The sequence below is a fragment of the Glandiceps talaboti genome, chromosome 18, assembly GCF_964340395.1.
Source record: "Glandiceps talaboti chromosome 18, keGlaTala1.1, whole genome shotgun sequence".
NCBI lineage: Eukaryota > Metazoa > Hemichordata > Enteropneusta > Spengelidae > Glandiceps > Glandiceps talaboti.
The window spans coordinates 5,640,001-5,657,604 of record NC_135566.1 but is presented as its reverse complement, the minus strand read 5'-3'; the positions used below and the strand labels follow the sequence as shown (position 1 = coordinate 5,657,604).

General features: G+C 37.4%; 2 protein-coding genes and 1 non-coding gene across 3 annotated transcripts; 1 reads left to right on the top strand and 2 right to left on the bottom strand.

Annotated features, from left to right (window-relative positions):
* The first annotated feature begins 880 nt into the window (after positions 1 to 880).
* On the top strand, positions 881 to 7,083 carry LOC144449524 (glutathione hydrolase 1 proenzyme-like). Its single transcript, XM_078140068.1, has 10 exons — positions 881 to 1,017; positions 1,795 to 2,015; positions 2,337 to 2,529; positions 2,895 to 3,052; positions 3,488 to 3,634; positions 4,125 to 4,261; positions 4,659 to 4,852; positions 5,182 to 5,422; positions 5,896 to 6,009; positions 6,681 to 7,083. The coding sequence occupies exons 1-10, from the start codon at positions 896 to 898 to the stop codon at positions 6,825 to 6,827; spliced, it is 1,674 nt and encodes a 557-aa protein (XP_077996194.1). The 5' UTR covers positions 881 to 895; the 3' UTR covers positions 6,828 to 7,083.
* Positions 7,084 to 9,282: 2,199 nt separating this feature from the next.
* LOC144449288 (glutathione hydrolase 1 proenzyme-like) lies at positions 9,283 to 15,138 on the bottom strand. The gene is made up of 9 exons (XM_078139804.1): positions 14,912 to 15,138; positions 14,049 to 14,241; positions 13,114 to 13,274; positions 12,513 to 12,659; positions 11,609 to 11,745; positions 11,222 to 11,409; positions 10,412 to 10,652; positions 9,747 to 9,860; positions 9,283 to 9,429 (listed from the first exon to the last, which is right to left on the bottom strand). The coding sequence occupies exons 1-9, from the start codon at positions 15,090 to 15,092 to the stop codon at positions 9,283 to 9,285; spliced, it is 1,509 nt and encodes a 502-aa protein (XP_077995930.1). The 5' UTR covers positions 15,093 to 15,138.
* A 390-nt stretch (positions 15,139 to 15,528) lies between these two features.
* Positions 15,529 to 15,601, bottom strand: Trnat-ugu (transfer RNA threonine (anticodon UGU)). The gene has a single exon. It is a non-coding gene; the product is annotated as a tRNA-Thr (tRNA).
* Between the last annotated feature and the right edge of the window lie 2,003 nt (positions 15,602 to 17,604).

Sequence of the window (17,604 nt, the reverse complement as noted above, 5' to 3'; positions counted from 1 at the left end):
GTTATCATAACAATTATTAATATGAGAGAAGATGTAGAGGTCATACTCACAGATGATATACCAAATGACAGGTATCGACATCTTAATGACAGGTGTCATGTTCTTATCATACCTTTAGATGCCAAAGTTGTCCAGCGTGGCCAATTAGATAATGTCGATGGAACCTGACTGATCAGCCGTGTTATTAGCAGTGCTCAACATAGGATCATTAAATGAAGCTTGTAGTCCATTCACCGTCTTGGAACTTAAGACTTGCTTTACCTATCTCAATTTGTTAACTTCAAATATGTTTTTCTTTTCTTTTCGTACCTTGTTCATTCTTTCTTCCCGTGGTTGACTGTACATCTGTCATCTGCGACTGCTGTTTTTTTTGTCTCCCTCTATCCACCCACCTCGGTTTCTGACTAACTTTTCTATGCCTTCTTCGTCACATAGACAAGAACATCTAGATATACACTTGCAAATCTCCAAATATCGTCCCTTGATATTCTCTGTCTCTCTCTTCCTTCCCTCCCTCCCTCCCTCCCTCCCTCCCTCCCTCCGTCTGTCTGTCTGTCTGTCTGTCTGTCTGTCTGTCTGTCTGTCTGTCTGTCTGTCTGTCTGATATTCTCTCTCTCTCTCTCTCTCTCTCTCTCTCTCTCTCTCTCTCTCTCTCTCTCTCTCTCTCTCTCTCTCTCTCTCTCTCTCTCTCTCTCTCTCTCTCTCATTAACACGATCATGTCTGTCTAGCTAGTGAAAGCCAACGACGAATCTCTAGGCTAAATTAAAATGATGTTCTAATTATTTTTCCTTTCATTTGTTACCCTCTCACAGTGAAAGCTGGACATACAGTAAATTCTGGTTGCTTATGTTCGCCATATTTTGTGCTTCGTTCGTTGCTGCATTTGTAGTCGGCATGGTGTACGGTCGCCGTGATGAATGTGAAGACTGTGATCTCGTCAACGAGACTTATCTGTACGAGATCTATGACCATGGTGCTGTAACAGCCGACTCGGCTCAGTGTGCAGAAGTAGGGAAGTAAGTAACCCAGGCCAGGCTTTAGGTTTGTAGCTTATTTTGGGCTGCGACCTGTCTCAACTCATTCAACTGTGAATTGAGACAAGTTGTGGCCCAAATCAATTACAAGTCGTACAAGTGTAGATTCTACTAGGCTAGGAAGTATTAAGCCAAAAACAAGGCATTGATTTACTTATTGAAGAAATAGAAGAACTTTCTCAATAGTAAAGGCATTCCACTAAAAGATCTATTTTCCCCTCACTACATACTGACAACCTGCTTACGATATTGTTTAATCTCATACCGCGAGCCCTGTAAACGGAATATACATCGCCGTAAACAGGCCATGGCTTTGATAGTACATGTACTACGTATACATACCACTATATACTGATTTGAAATTGACGGTGCTGTCTGAAACAATTTGAATTTTGACCAATTAAATTAGAAGTGAGTGGAAGGAGCTAACTATAAGGTTTTTTATCCCACATTGCACTATTGATCTCGTCCCTATATACAATTATGTGATCTTTTGATGGATAGCAAATCTTAACCATTTAGTTAGGGGTGTTGATGTAGAAGAAGAGAATGAGAGGGGGGATAAAGAGGGGCGCAAAATAAAAAGAATGACGCCATCCACAGTCCCTGTATCCCTGGGGTAGGAAGGACAGACTTATAATTGTACCTCCATGCCCTATCACATCCCTGCTACTGTACGCCATCCATCCATCTCTGAATTGTTAGCAAGTGTCGTGACACTTATTTCCTCCAATGTTGTTTAATTGTTAACAAACATAGTGACATGTTAAAGAGAAATGGTACTGCAGTTGATGCTGCCATTGCGACTTTGCTGTGTAATGGGGTTGTCAATCCACAAAGCATGGGCATCGGAGGTGGACATTTCATGGTAATGTATCACTACAAGTCGAAGTCTGTTGAAGTTATCGACGCCAGAGAGGAAGCACCAGCTGAAGCCACGGTTGACATGTATGAAGGTGATCCCGACGCTTCATTTGCAGGTAAGTCGTCCCTTTTTATTCAAATGTGGGCGAGGAAAACAAATGTTTTGCTGAGCTATATAAAAATTTAGTCCAGAATAAAGAATGGTCTGATCTAACCCATATGATATGATATAATATGATATGATATGACATGACATGATGATATGACATGATATGATATGATATGGGAATTTGGGAAGCTGGCTCATAGGTTTTTGCAAATCGTCAGATTAAAATGGAAATCTTGAATCTTTGAGTGTATCTATCTCTAGTGTAAAGCTGATTATTTTTCAATGAATATGAAAGTAAATCATTTTACTCTGTATTGTTATTGGATAGGTGGACTGGCTATAGCAGTTCCCGGGGAAATTGAAGGCTATTGGACAGAATACCAACGGTGGGGACGTCTCAAGTGGGCCGAGCTTTTCGAACCTAGTATAAAACTTGCAGAGGAAGGGTTTCCAGTTGGCGAGTCGTTAGCAAGAGCGATCAAACAATATGAAGACACAATACTCAATGATCAACAATTGAGGTAAGATTAGCAGTGATAGTAGAAATACGAAAAAAACGAGTTAGTGTCATTACGATAATCGTAATTGTCTTCTCTGTCTGTCTGTCTGTCTGTCTGTCTGTCTGTCTGTCTGTCTGTCTGTCTGTCTGTCTGTCTGTCTGTCTGTCTGTCTGTCTGTCTGTCTGTCTGTCTGTGTGTCTGTCTGTCTGTCTGGATGTATGGATGGATGGATGCCTGTATCTGTATCTGTATCTGTATCCGTATCCGTATCCGTATCTGTATCTGTATCTGTATCTGTATCTGTATCTGTATCTGTATCACTATTGAAAACAATTAAGTGATGGTTTCAAAAGTATACATGACGTTCCTCTGTTGTTTCAATCCAGTGACTACTTTGCACCTTATGGTACAATATTGGAAGAAGGAGATACGTGTACAATGCCAGCATTGGGTAAGACTCTTAGAAGAATAGCTGAAGAAGGTGGACTGGACTACTACATGGGACAACTAGCCAAAGATATAGCCAACGATATTCAGGAAAGAGGTTAGTGCACCCATACACTCTTCCTCTTGTGTTTTAGGCATTAGGTGTGGGAAAGGGATATTCAGATGTCACAATTTCATTCAAAGTTTGCTAAATTTTCTAAAAGCTTATTAATTGTCCTAAAAGCAAAACTGTGCCATACTCTTATAAAGGGGAGGGGGAAAGAGAGGATGATATGTAAAGAGAGAGGGGAGGGGGGGGGAGAGAGAGGAGGGAGATTATGAAAAGAGATGGTAAGAGAGCCTGAGAGAGGCAGAGGGAGGGAAGGAGGCAGATGGGTGAGGAAAAGGGAGAGATGAGGGGAAATAGACCTTGGGTCTTTTTACCCTTTAACAGAGAGATAACATCGACATTACTTCGAATATATAATGCACTAGACTTATTGGGAGGCTGGACTAGCACTGATCCTATCCGAATGTTCTTTACCTTATCTAGGTGGCATAATCACTACAGAAGATCTCCGTGGTTACAGAGCCAAACGAAAGCAACCACTGCAGATAAATGTGAGGAACTTAACGATGTATTCACCTTCCCCGCCATCGAGTGGAGCTGTCATTTCTTTCATTCTCAATATTCTGGAAGGTAGGCTAATCTATGTCAAAACACCGGATATGACGTTGTGCGATGTCTAAATGACCAGCAATGTTATTAGCTAAAGAATCCAGATTTTGATTCTCCCTGGGAAAAGTGTCTGCAAATGACGTAATAATTCGGTACGATAAATGATGTATCCATTTCTTTTCGTCCTAATATTAGATCTTGTCTCCTTTCTTTATTTGTTTTCCATTCTTTTATCACATTTTCCGATTCCATTGAAGTTAGATATAAATTTATTTTTTAGGCAAGACCCAATTCAGACGTCGACAGGATGGACATAGTCCGAAATCAACCAAGCGAAGGGTTGAAGCTAGTATTTTCTGAACACTGGCCATGTTTGAACCTCTGAAAAGGTACCCAGTGCCTTCAGTACATAAGTTCACGTGTAGTTACTTTTCTTCGTTCAAAACCACATACATGGAAAGGTTTTGGCATCACGATCTGATTGTCTGCTATCATATTTGTCTTCCGCTAGGTTACAATTTCACAAGGGACGATTTTGAAACTGAAGAGGAGGCCATTCTGACTTACCACCGCATCACAGAAGCCTTCAAATACGCTTTTGCCTATAGAACAGAACTAGGAGATGAGGATTACGTAGACATTGAACAGGTAATACCAAATTACTTGAAAATGAAAAAAAGGCTGGGAAAGGAAAATCATTACAGTATCCTTACTTTTGTGGTGTCGCTGGACATTTAATATGTGTCATCCGTTGGGGTTTGAGTGGAGACCCATGATCATTTTACCGGCACCATAGTACAACTTGCAGACGATACACAGCTAAAGGCCTCGCTTTTAGCTTCAACGTCACTTCCACTATATATGAATATATATTATTTTTTGAAAATATGCATGATTGTGTGAACGAACAACCAACTTTGAATGTACATGTTCCTAGAGCTTCAATGTCACTTGTCATATATGAATATGGTAATAGTATGTAAATGCACATGTGCGAATGCAACCTGACTCCTAATGCCATTTTTTGAATTTCTTGCCAACTCAGCTTGTAGAGGATATGACGTCAGATGAATATGCCGAAGGTATACGTCTGCTAATAAATGACAGTACCACTTACAGTGATGTAGACCACTACGGAGCTGTGTTTCTCACTGACGGTTCTAATGCAGGAACCAGTCACATATCAGTAGTCGATAAGTTTGGCAATGCTGTCTCTGTTACCAGTACAGTAAACACATAGTAAGTACATAATTTATTTTCTGTTCTCCTGCACTTATTATCAATCTATGAGCGCTCGAGCCCTCTTTATATGTTTTAACTCTTTCCAGGCCAGGCCCTTCTCTGTGGGTCCATCTCATTATCACTATATCGAGTCCTTGTTCTTCACATCTAACTCATCAACATGCTCTTATTCACTGTTCATATTCTCTGTCCTTGCTGTTGTTGTTTATTGTAACAACTCATCCCCTCTAACAGTGTATCTCCTTCACGCACTGGCCATCAATGTCTATAACCTAACATTTTTGTTTACTTATTTATTAATTGATTTGTATCCATTCATTCAATAGCTTTGGTTCTAAAGTTGTTGGCGAAAGAACAGGTATTATTTTTAATAACGAAATGGACGATTTCTCATCGCCAAATATCACAAATCATTTTGGTGTGCCGCCCTCACCGGCGAACTTGATAGAACCGGGAAAGCGCCCCCTTTCTTCTATGAATCCAGTTATATTCTTAAATGAAACACAAGATGCAGTGTTGACGATTGGTGGTGCAGGAGGGACCAAAATAACAACTGCTACAGCTCTGGTATGTGGTGTTCACCCTTTTTCGGGGTCCAGTATAAAAATCCCAAGAACAAAATAAGCTTTCTATGTATCTCTACGCTCTCTAGTATTGTTGTATATGGTAGATTAGTTAGTTGGTTGTTAGTTGGTGGTATAACTGTGCCTTTGTTATGTGAATATAATCGCGCTGTAATAAAGATAGTATTAACACTGCACGAGGTGGAAGGTGTGGCTGCTTTGGGAAAACTTACTATCAGGGACCCCACCCTACTATGAGTGTAATAACATCCACGGCTATTGAGAGTTTATATCCACACGTTGCAATACTATAATTGTTAGTTTGGATATATCTTAGTTTGTATTTCAGTATATAAACTGAGTCATAAACCATAGACTGTAAACCACCTATACTAATCATAATCTTACCTATCTGACTTCCATTTCTATAATTGTATTATTTCTGTTATACTCTTTGTTTTCTGTATGACGTCACAGTCTTCAATGAACATACTATGGTTTGGCGATAACGTAGGGGAAGGCATTCTGAGGCCTAGGATACACCATCAACTCGTTCCCAACGAAGTGGGATACGAATATGAATTTAATGAGGTAAGATACCTATCGGCCACCGTACCCTACACTCTCACATTCTACAGGATTATATACACATTAGCATGAACTGATTTTCACGAATTGGTATACGTATATGTATATACATTATGTATATCATGTATTATCAGATATACCAACTATATTTGTAAATGTATGTCAGTGACGACGTCTACGATATTTAGTCCGAAATCATTCAGCAACAAATATAATGATTTCTTCTCTCAGCAAAACAAATGTGCAGAAACATGAACAACTTCATTTCCCTGTTACATGTAAAGGGGCACAGTCTGTAACTTTATAGGTTTGTGTTTTGTGTACTTTATTATCGAATTGTGATATTCTTGTGTGTGTTTCCTTCTTATAAACATGTCGAACAACTTGTCGGACTTCCATGAGAAACTTTAAGACAAGGGAAAAAATGCACGACGTAATTTATTGGTTACTGATAAATTCGAAAACACCCAAGTCTCGGTTTCCTCTTTGCATATAATTACGTGTTTCTATGGCAACCTGTCCTCTTATATATACCGTGTATGTATAAGTTGTAGTGTTCATTCATTCAGTTTATACAGTCCGTGTGTGTGTTTGTGTACACTCATTGTTTTGACCGTGAGATTTTGACACCAGCAAAGATATGGCTAAGACGTTATTTTCCTCTTTCTTTCTAGACCATACTGGAGGGTTTACGTGAGAAGAATCATAACACGTCAGTTTATGCGAGAACCGCTTCAGTTGTACAGGGTATACATAGAGTGCAAGATAAAATTCATGCTTATTGTGATGATAGAAAAGATGGCGTACCAGCTGGTCATTAAGAACATCTTATCTATCGTTACCACACACCAAACTGAATGTATTACAAATGATACTAAATTCTGACAGAACCAATTTCTAATAGTATTATATGTGCTCTTTCAGATTGAATCTGATCTGAAATTACTAGGTGGCCCAACATTTCTGAGGGTTACCTTGGAAACCAAGTAATGGTTTTACTAAACATGATAAGGACTTTTCTGACCGTACGGAATAATTCAATGAAAATTGTTTTGTGATAATAATGACGAGGATGACAACAACGACAGGACGGGGGCAGGGACAATAATGACAACACTGATAAAGATGATGATTGCGAGGAGGGGGGAATGATGATGATGATGATGATGATGATGATGATGATGATGATGATGATGATGATGATGATGATGATGATGATGATGATGATGACGATGATGATGATGATGGTGATTACAACGACGAGGAGGAGGAGGAGGAGGAGGAGGAGGAGAAATAAGGAGTTTTATGATCTGTTTCACGAGTAACTATCATCTATTTTTGCCAGTAAAAATATGAATGTCTTTAATTCATTGGTGCTTTATCATTACCTTTTTTTGCAAGGAAGGCTTCATCAAATTGACCATTCCGAGAGAAATGTTGACAATGAATTAATTATGCTTTTTGTTAATTAGAACCAGTGAGCTGTTATACTGTGTGAGTGTTATACTTTTGAATAGCCTGTGGTTCTATATATATGTAGTTTGTGTTTACCATAACAGACAAGGCATCTCTTTACCATCAATTCTGCTCGATTGTAGAAGTAACCATATATGTGATATACGTGTGCTCGTGTCTACGAAAAACTTGATTGCATAATCTTGGTATAAGAATTTTAACACTATTTCGACACAGTATCTGAAAAACCGATGTGGTAGGTCCTATATACACAAACCGATTTCAATTCCGGGGTTTCCTCTGTTCGTACTCTGCGGTAATACATGTAAATATTGAATGTAGAAACTCTACCTCATGATACAACAACACAGTTTTAAAACGTTCTAGTTGCAGCTAGTGCAGCTTTAATGGACTCCCTAACTCTGTAATATTTTATAACAGGGTATATCTGCCAATGTTGAGTTATTTCCTAAACGATAAATACAAATGTATCTATCACTTCTATTCCGATTTTATGACTTTTGTATTTTTGTTTTGTTATTTTTGATTCTGACCAATCTTATATTTTAGTGAGATGAATGAATATTTTCTCTATGACATGTTTAGCTAATTAAAGTCCAGGGTTAAGGTTTCAATATCGGGTTCTCACATTTTGGTCACCTTATCAGTAGAGCCAAAAGGATTTCATGGCCTCATTCTGATATTTAGTTCTGGACCAAAATTTTATATAGCTCTGCCAGACAACTGTTTTTCATACGTGGATTTTAAACCCTATCTGATCTGGACTATGATATAATATATAATATCTGGCCATTAATTTGAGAATGTGTGATTGAATTTTGAGCCTTTAAATATACTGAATTATTTGTTGTGGGCGCTTTTTTTTAATTGCGTCCCGGGTCCGCACATTATCTTAAGAGCGCCCACTACGACGAGTTCCACTTTTTAAATGCAGTTTTATTTTCATAAAAAGTATTCACACACACGTTGGTATTTCGAGTACTAGTGTTATAATAAATATATTTTCAAATAAAATTGGTGGCAGTGTGCCACATATTTGATAAGGAAAATCGTCATAAAATAACTGCATAATGTAAGCCTCGTTAGCTTTTACGGCAGCAATAAAACATACCCTTTGTTGACATTGGATAAAAAATGTGCCCTGTTTTATTTTCATTTGAGTCTCCCGGTGAACCCATTTTTCGTAACACTAGAATTATGCTACTTAATAAATTAGGTGATCAGCGAGTGATCACTGTTTTGTCAACAACAACAAATGTTATTTGAGTTAATGAGCTGTACTTTGTTTACATCAAACCACTGTACACCTAGGTCTTGTCATCAACACATAGTGGGGGGGGGGGGGGTAATTTAGTTAATCAGAATGTCCGAAAGGTTTCTTATATAAAAGTTTAATGTATCTCTCTACGGAAAAAACTAACGAAAAGCAATTCAAAGTTACAACTGGGGCGTTGAATGAATATTTTAAAATAATGTGAATATTTAAAACATGGGAAATGCTTCTACTATACACACACGTACTAGTATTATTTATTGAACACTTCTTACCAAAATAGTAAACCTCGTTTTCGTAATTATGTAAATTTGGCATGTTGCATATTGTGAATCTTTGCACGGTTATCATTCTCACCAGGCCCTCGGATCGTACTGGGTTTGAGCGATGTTGTCTCAAAAATGTGAACAGCTTGCAGTTGTGCTCAGATAAATATTTCAGGACTGTCTAGCATTTTCCACAAATGACGTCGACTGTCAGACTACCACAGTCACTGTAATCAACATGGTGCATCGATGAATAGTTTATTAAAATCCTGCAGGGGAACCACCTTGCCTTCTTGGGTCAGAAGAGGCAGTCAATCCGTCTTTGAATCGAAGAATTCCCATTGCAACACCTATGCTATTTTTCTTATTGACACTGTGTCCAAGATTTCTTAGGCCTTGAATCACGACCTGTTTGGAAGAGAGGGAGAAACAAAGACAGACAGACAGACAGACAGACAGACAGACAGACAGACAGGCAGGCAGGCAAGCAGACAGACAGACAGACAGACAGACAGACAGACAGACAGACAGACAGACAGGCAGACAGACAGACAGACAGACAGACAGACAGACAGACAGACAGACAGACAGACAGAAAAAAAGAGAGTTAGGAGACGACAAAAACAAACTGTAAATAAGATTGTGATTTTCTTTCTCAATTCTCAACGATTGTTATGTTGTATACGTACCACTTAAACAAACGACTAATCTGTGGCATTACTTACATCTCCAATCTCTTCTTCGTAGTCAATCTGATGAGGAATAAGTTGGTGGTGAAACCTAGGTTTGTTGTTTGCTGTCTTGATACCATCCCCAAACCACAGTGTACGAGCAGCAAGCTTTGATATGAAACGATAAAGGTCCGGTTGATATCTTTAAGTTTTAAAGGGGAACGCTACTCCACGAACCGAAGGCATTTTCATGATCTTTGGGTTCCGGGGAGTCATATCATGGTTTTATAGTACATCACCAACATTACGGAGAACATTAAGTTGAAGTTTGCTGTGGGCCACATTGTATCATGGGAGTTAGCAGGTTCTGTTTATGCAATGGTTGAACAATGAATATTCATAATGTGATTTAATTCAATTTAATTCAATTTAAACCTTTAAAAAAAAATTATAGTAGTTTTACTTCAAACTATTTTGGATTTAAATTTGTCTTTCAATTGTTACGCTTACTGACAAAAGCTCCTTCCCGGCCGATGAAAAGAAACAGTGTTAGCAAGATTTCTGTCAAGCCAGACGATAAAATGTAGCAGTGTTAGTAAATAAGACTTCTGTTGAGCCGACAACTTGTTCCTACTCACAACTGGTTCCTATTGTATATTCAACGGAAAGTCGGCAGAAAAAGGTTTCAGCATATTAGAGATACATACAAAAGTACCTACCAATGAAATTGTTGTCGTTATTTTTGTCCCTCCCGCCGCACCTACAACAAATTTAACGTCTCCTCTGTCATCGACTACGATGGTCGGTGTCATAGATGACATGGGTCGCTTTCCTGGCATGATGAAGTTTGTCTTCGATGGTGGTACGTTGAAATAGTTGGTGATGTTTGGAGACGAGAAGTCGTCCATCTCATCATTAAATATTATGCCAGTCCGGAGACCCCTGATCTTAGAGCCGAGACTAAAATAAGGAAAAATATCATCTATAACATCAATCATGTCACAGACAGACTGGCAGACCAATAGACAGACAAACAGACAGACAGACAGACAGACAGACAGACAGACATACATACATACATACAGACAGACAGACAGACAGACAGACAGACATACAGACAGACAGAAAACAAGCAAGGTGACAAAACCAGCAGACATATTGACCGAGAGGCAAATAACAGACATACAGACAGACAGACAGACAGACATACAGACAGACAGACAGACAGACAGGCAGGCAGGCAGACAGACAGACAGACAGACAGACAGACAGACAGACAGACAGACAGACAGACAGACAGACAGACAGACAGACAGACAGACAGACAGACAGACAGACACAGAAAAAAAAACGGAGAGACTAAAAACCAAAAGAATGAGTGAGAGGCGATAACAGACCCTATTTATTTTCCACAATCTGATTAATTAGAATTTATCTTCCATATTTCCATTTTCAGTTTGAAAATTACAAAAACACGAAAATATTTCAAAGATCTCACTTGAAGTTTGATTGTGATAAGATTCACTCACTACAAGTTGATGCTAGATGTAACACTGACAGCATTTCCATACTGGTCTACCACACATACTTGGGCAGTTCCTGCATCCTCTGGCAGATAAAAGTTTGGATCATAGTAAGTATAGTTGTGGGTTCGTTGATCATCGATTTTCATTCGGAGACTTTCGCCATAGTCAGGCGACGTCATATTTTTCACAAGCTGAAAGAAGGGGGGGGGGGTTAATTTAGTGTAAAATTTGATTTCAGAGTGTGCAAGTAACACATATGTGTAACCATGCTTTATAGATGTATTGCCATTTAATTATTGACTTTTCAAATTCAATGATTCTCGTACCATGACAAAATATTTCCCTCAGTAAAAACACAGCATGAATTTCGCATTAAGGAGGACAACTCACATCTTTAAGATCGACGTAGTCTTCATCTCCAAGCATTGACCTCTTTGCATATGCAAATTTGAAAGCTTCAGCTATCCGATGATAAGTTAGAATTTTGGAGGCATCATCTTTTATGCTGTCTTCACTGAAGTTGTAGCCTGTATAATTGTATAAATAGCAACTACTTAAAAAGTAAGACCATCTTTTATACACGGATTATGATATTTCCCAGTAGTTAAAGGGGTGGACCTAACATGCCACGGATTAGCTAGTTTGGCATATTAGATGATTTTAATCAACGTTATGAAGTATTGAATTTGAAAGCGAGTCTATTTTTTTTCAATCCGTGGCATATTGCGTCCACGTCCACCCTGGGATATATATCATAAGCCATAAGACCACGTCAGAGATGAAATGCGTACCCTCTATTTTCTGAAAAATTCACTGATCTGATAAGAAAATGGCCCAATGCACTTTCTTTAAATGTATACAGAGACCTAGTTTGAACTTTTTTTTCTGAAAGGGGAAAGTCGACAACTCGTCCAAAATATTTGTTTTATCAAGAAGTCACTAATTCTCCTTGATTATTGGTGACAATGAACTCAAAATATATTGTCTGCGCATGCTTGTGTATCTACAAGTTCGATTCCTGGGTTACATTAAGGTACGAACTTGAAGCTATTCCAGTTATGTAGTATCGATATATATATATATATAATGTATATTGGATCACTGGAAGTCTGTGACTGGATGTACACGGAATTCTCACGGTTACTGCGCGATAATACATGTTACATCATGGAAAGTTTATAACACTGGTAAGACATAAATAGTCGTGGTGACTTTACAAACTCTCACTATTAACACAAAGTACGGTAACGAATGTGTTTTTAAAATGGTTAGTAAGCGAAATAGAATGACACACCTTTCAGAATATTGAGGATTAATGAAAGAACGGCGCCACTCGAAGGAGGTGGTGGTGAGTAGACTGTATAGGGACCAAGATTAATTGTCAGTGGCATTTTCAATTTTGGTTGATAGCTCTTCAAATCACCGACTGTTATTATCCCGTCTAAAATACAACAAACAAACAATTATGCAACAGTAACCATAGCAATAAATAATAATAAAATGTAGCATAACTAATTATGAGATCGTAACCATATCAACGGTCAGCCTATTGTTATGTCGATGGCATAGTGAAAATAATACTAATATTTTTGTCTTCATTCTCCTTCTCCTCCATCATCATCATCATCATCATCATCATCATCATCATCATCATCATCATCATCATCATCATCATCATCATCATCATCATCATCATCATTGTTTTTTTTTTTAAAAATGGGAAAATAATAACGATTCCGAACGTTTTGACACATATTTCGAACACCTCAGAGCCAATGACATAGACACGCGTCGCTGTGACGTAGATCGATTAGGGTATAAATAAATGCAATATTATCTGTTCGAATGCGTACTACGTAAGTACTTGGTTTGCTCATAGCATAACAGTGCCTTACCTTTATCCTGGATGTCGGCTATGATGTCATCTGCCAATGAACCGTTATAGAAAACCTCGGCACCCCCTTCAGCTATCTTCCGGTAAGTCTCACCAAGCTTCCGTCTGTACATTACTTCCCCCTCTTGCTTCAAACTACCGTCTTCATTTACAAATATTTCACTGGTGGAAGACACGTCGAAAATAAGATTATTTAAGTTCAATTTAGATTAATGGAAGTGCATTGGGGTTACCTACTGTGAATCATACCAGAAGCTCTATTTGGTTCAAGTTCCTATATTAACCATGCCCTTCTAGCGTTACCTAAAATCTGATCATTGATTTTTAAATCCTATTCCAGAGAAACCAGCTTTTTTTATTGTAAGTTGAATGTATACAGTACAGTTTGTATATTGTGTTTGTCTGCTTCACATACTGTCATACAACGTATAATTGTCTTCATTTACCTCACCTCGTCAAGTTATCACAGATCGCTAGAAGTATTGTGACCGATGAATATCAGCAACAGTAATGCTGTATATGTATCCATTTTATGGTTATTTTTATTATATTGGTGAATAAACATTATTATTAATAAAACATTCTCAAATAAATTATTAATTAATTAATTAATTGATTGATTGATTGATTGATTGATTGATTGATTGATTGATTGATTGATTGATTGATTGATTGATTGATTGATTGATTGATTGATTGATTGATTGATTGATTGATTGATTGATTGATTGATTGATTGATAAGATAAAATTCCGACCTACCTACCTACCCTAAGTCGTGTTATCGTCGAAAACAAATTATACTTATTTTTGGCAATCTATATCGGATAACAAAAAACTATTTTAAAGTAGTAACTTGCAATAAATAAAATTATGACCATTCGTAATGTTCCAATTTATATTCTTGTTTTTTCTCAATTCTATATATATATGTTACCTTAAACCATCCATGCTTCTTATAATGTTCTCTTTTGACTTCATTACCGTAGCAAGTACATAGCCGATTACGAAGCCATCTTCAGCTAGTTTTATCGAAGGTTGAAACAGATCTTTCCAAGGTAATTTGCCGTGTCTCGAGTGTGCAGTCCAATAGCCATATACTTCACCGGGGACACCGATGGACAAAGCACCTAGTAAACAATTAACCATTCTAGTTATAACTACATCTAAAACAGAAAGGATTCACTAAAAGACTGTATGGAACATGTAACGGTTTCGATCAAAGTCGATCATTTTGAAGGCTAGCTTTAAATTGATATATAACGGGTTTACTGCTGAAGACAGCATGGATGTTGTTGAGAGAAGAAGCTAAGCAACGATATTTTCAAATTTGAATACATAATTTGAGTTGATACATTATGGGTAAAAAAAAATTGATACATAAAAATGTTACCCATGGCACATTATCGGTAATTTTTACTATACTATAGGACTAATTTTTTATCGGTTAGAAAAAAATGACAGCAGTGTTTTCACTTTGATATGTATTGGTAAACATTTAATACAATATCATGTTGTTTACTTAGTTCAATGGTATAGACGACGAAAAGTATATGCAAACAAAATTCAGGAAATACGTAAGGCATTTGACATGACGCAGTATTAACGTTCTTTTAGTACTTTGGCAAGAAAAGCGTGCTAATTAAACTTTCTGCACGTTTTAAGTTTCCAATTCCATTGCCACATGTAAGTGTACACACAATCACAGATATCTCAAATAGAGTTACATTTTAATGATGTATGTTATAACAGAACATCGTAAGCACAAAAATTCGAATGAAAAATAAAAAAATTGCTCACCAAATTGCGATGCATCGTCTCGCTCGTGATAAGAGAACATAGTTTGAGTGGACGCAGAGGGCGCTTCCTCCCTCGCATCAATAACTTCCGCTTCTCCCTTTTCCTTGTTATAAACGGTCATGAAATGCCCACCTCCAAGACCATGCAGGTGTGTATTAATGATACCGGTACAAAGTAGCATTGCTATGGCAGCATCAACTGCATTGCCACCAGCTTGTAAAATGTCTCTGAATTAAATAGTAGAGTCAAAATAAGAACAAATATATACAGGCCTAAGCGTATATATAAATTTGATGAAATACAACATTGATTGAGGTTATGCCACACGCATGTCCTTTAAATGTTTGCTTGAATGTAATTTACACTAAATTCTTAACTTTGAAGTATCTTTTTCAATGATTTGAAGACAAAAATTGAAATTAAGATTTCATATCCAGCATCCTATGGACGGAACATATCAATACAAGAAACATACAAGGTAGATGCATGGCGGTTGAATGTAACTATAATGCTACGTATGATTATTAGTATCTCGAAATGGGGAAGAAAACTCCAAAGTAACAAATGAGACTTAAAAGACAATGTTAACAACGGTAATAAAAGAGTTGGAAATAATCAGCCCCCTGTGAGATTCGAACTCACGACCCCTGGTTTACAAGACCAGTGCTCTAACCACTGAGCTAAGGAGGCGATTGCGCTGACGTCATTGAAGTACTGGATCTCGATTTTCAGAAGCCAGGATGAGTCAGAATTTCTTGTCTAAATTTTGATAATTTCACTGTCGAGGCGTTTCGTTACCGTCAACGAACCATAATTTGAATACCCGAGTGCCTAACACAACTCAACCCATCACAAAAAGAACGTTGTAACTTGTAGGCCCAAGTTCTTTAACTAAATATTCACTCATTAAATATATATAAATAGATACAAGGCAGCCCTAATGAAACTAAAACATAATTATGCCACGAGTAAATTCAAGTGAAAGTAAAAATAGATCAACTTGCGAATCGATGGCAATGCTAATGAGACAGATAACCGCAAGTGACCCTAAATCAAGTTAACGTCACGGTATTCAATCTCAATATAGGTCTACAGATATGCATGTCTGCAGCCGTAATGCAGCCAGATGCAACCAGTTTATCAAGTAGGGATGAAATAGGAAATAATATTGTCATTAACTACATGTATGTGTAGCTAAATATAATTGAACATTAAATGTTCAAGAAGTTTCTCTTTTCTTTAAGTTTGCATCAATTTTGGCAGTACATCCATAAAAATTGAAAATGCTCATACTTACCTTCCAATCTCTGAACACCTCTTATCGTCTGACACAACTACAGCATGTCTGAAATACTTTGGACTTTCATCTCCATTGCCGGGCAACAATATTGCCAGACATACCACGAGTAGTATCACAGCTACGGCAATGATGATAGCTAGAAACAGTTTGTTCCGATTCCTGCAATTGTTTCGAATGAAGTACAAAGTGTGTTTTCATTCTGTTACTTTCGTAGTTGTGTGTACATGGTAATAACACAACGAGATGTGAGTTAGCATATATAAAAAAAACTATTATTATTACCGCCTTTCAAATCAACAATTATACCAGTTGCCGATATATGTTTGCTATGCGATGTTTTCTGAGGTTTGATTCCTTTTGTAAAAAAGTTGCATAATCTGAAAAATTACATCGGTATTTTGCTAGCTGTAATATTGCACTGGGTCGGTCTACATTATCCAAATGTTGCACTGGTTCTTGGCAACGTGAAGATGTCAGTATTCTGAAAAACATTAATCTAGTGTAACACAATATGTCCACTCCAAAAATAAAATACCAGTATGATAACTGAATATCTCAAAGGTATTTTGCATAAAGTATAGGGTGTGGCATTTTGACGTTATATATAACAAAACAAACCCAATTTCGTTATTTGGTTACTTTTAATTGTGAATTAGGTGCCAATATTTTCATCTTTCTTTCTTCAGAGCCAAAATGTTGTTTTATTTCTTATGTGACGAATGTTTATACTGCCAACATCTGCTGTCGTCCACAATGTGACATATCTACATTTCATGATTTAACCCACACAATTTAGGGTCAAATATGAATTTCTCTGCAATCCTTCAATGGCTTTGTTTTGTGTTCGTAAACGACCAAACAACATGGTTAAGAACTGTCAATGACGTCCCCAGATAACATGATATTTTGGGTGTTCGGTTATTTCAAAACGACAAAACTTGACTCTGACCCTGTGAGTGCATAGAACGTCGAAACACATTTCGAAACTTGTTTATAAACATGCTACTGAAAAGCTAGGTGGCCAGCGAAATCACGAACAATGTAGCCTAGTAATAACGCATACAGACCGATCGGGCGTTTGGCAAATGTACATTGAATGATTTTTGGCATCTAATTTACTCACCAATTTCTTCCCGATATAGTGGAACAAGTCATAGTGGATTATTTTTCATGTAGAAACTGTTCCACTGTTATACGGAATAAATGAAACGTTGACGTTGAAGTATTGCTTACAACTCAGCCCATGTGATATAGTCGGCAAAACGCATATCGCACAAGAAATAAATTAAAATCCTTCCGTATATTTGTTGACGTCATTTTGTGTGATATATGATATGCAGGTAGTAAACATAAAAAAATACCGTATTAATAATCGTGATAGCGCCCTCTCTTG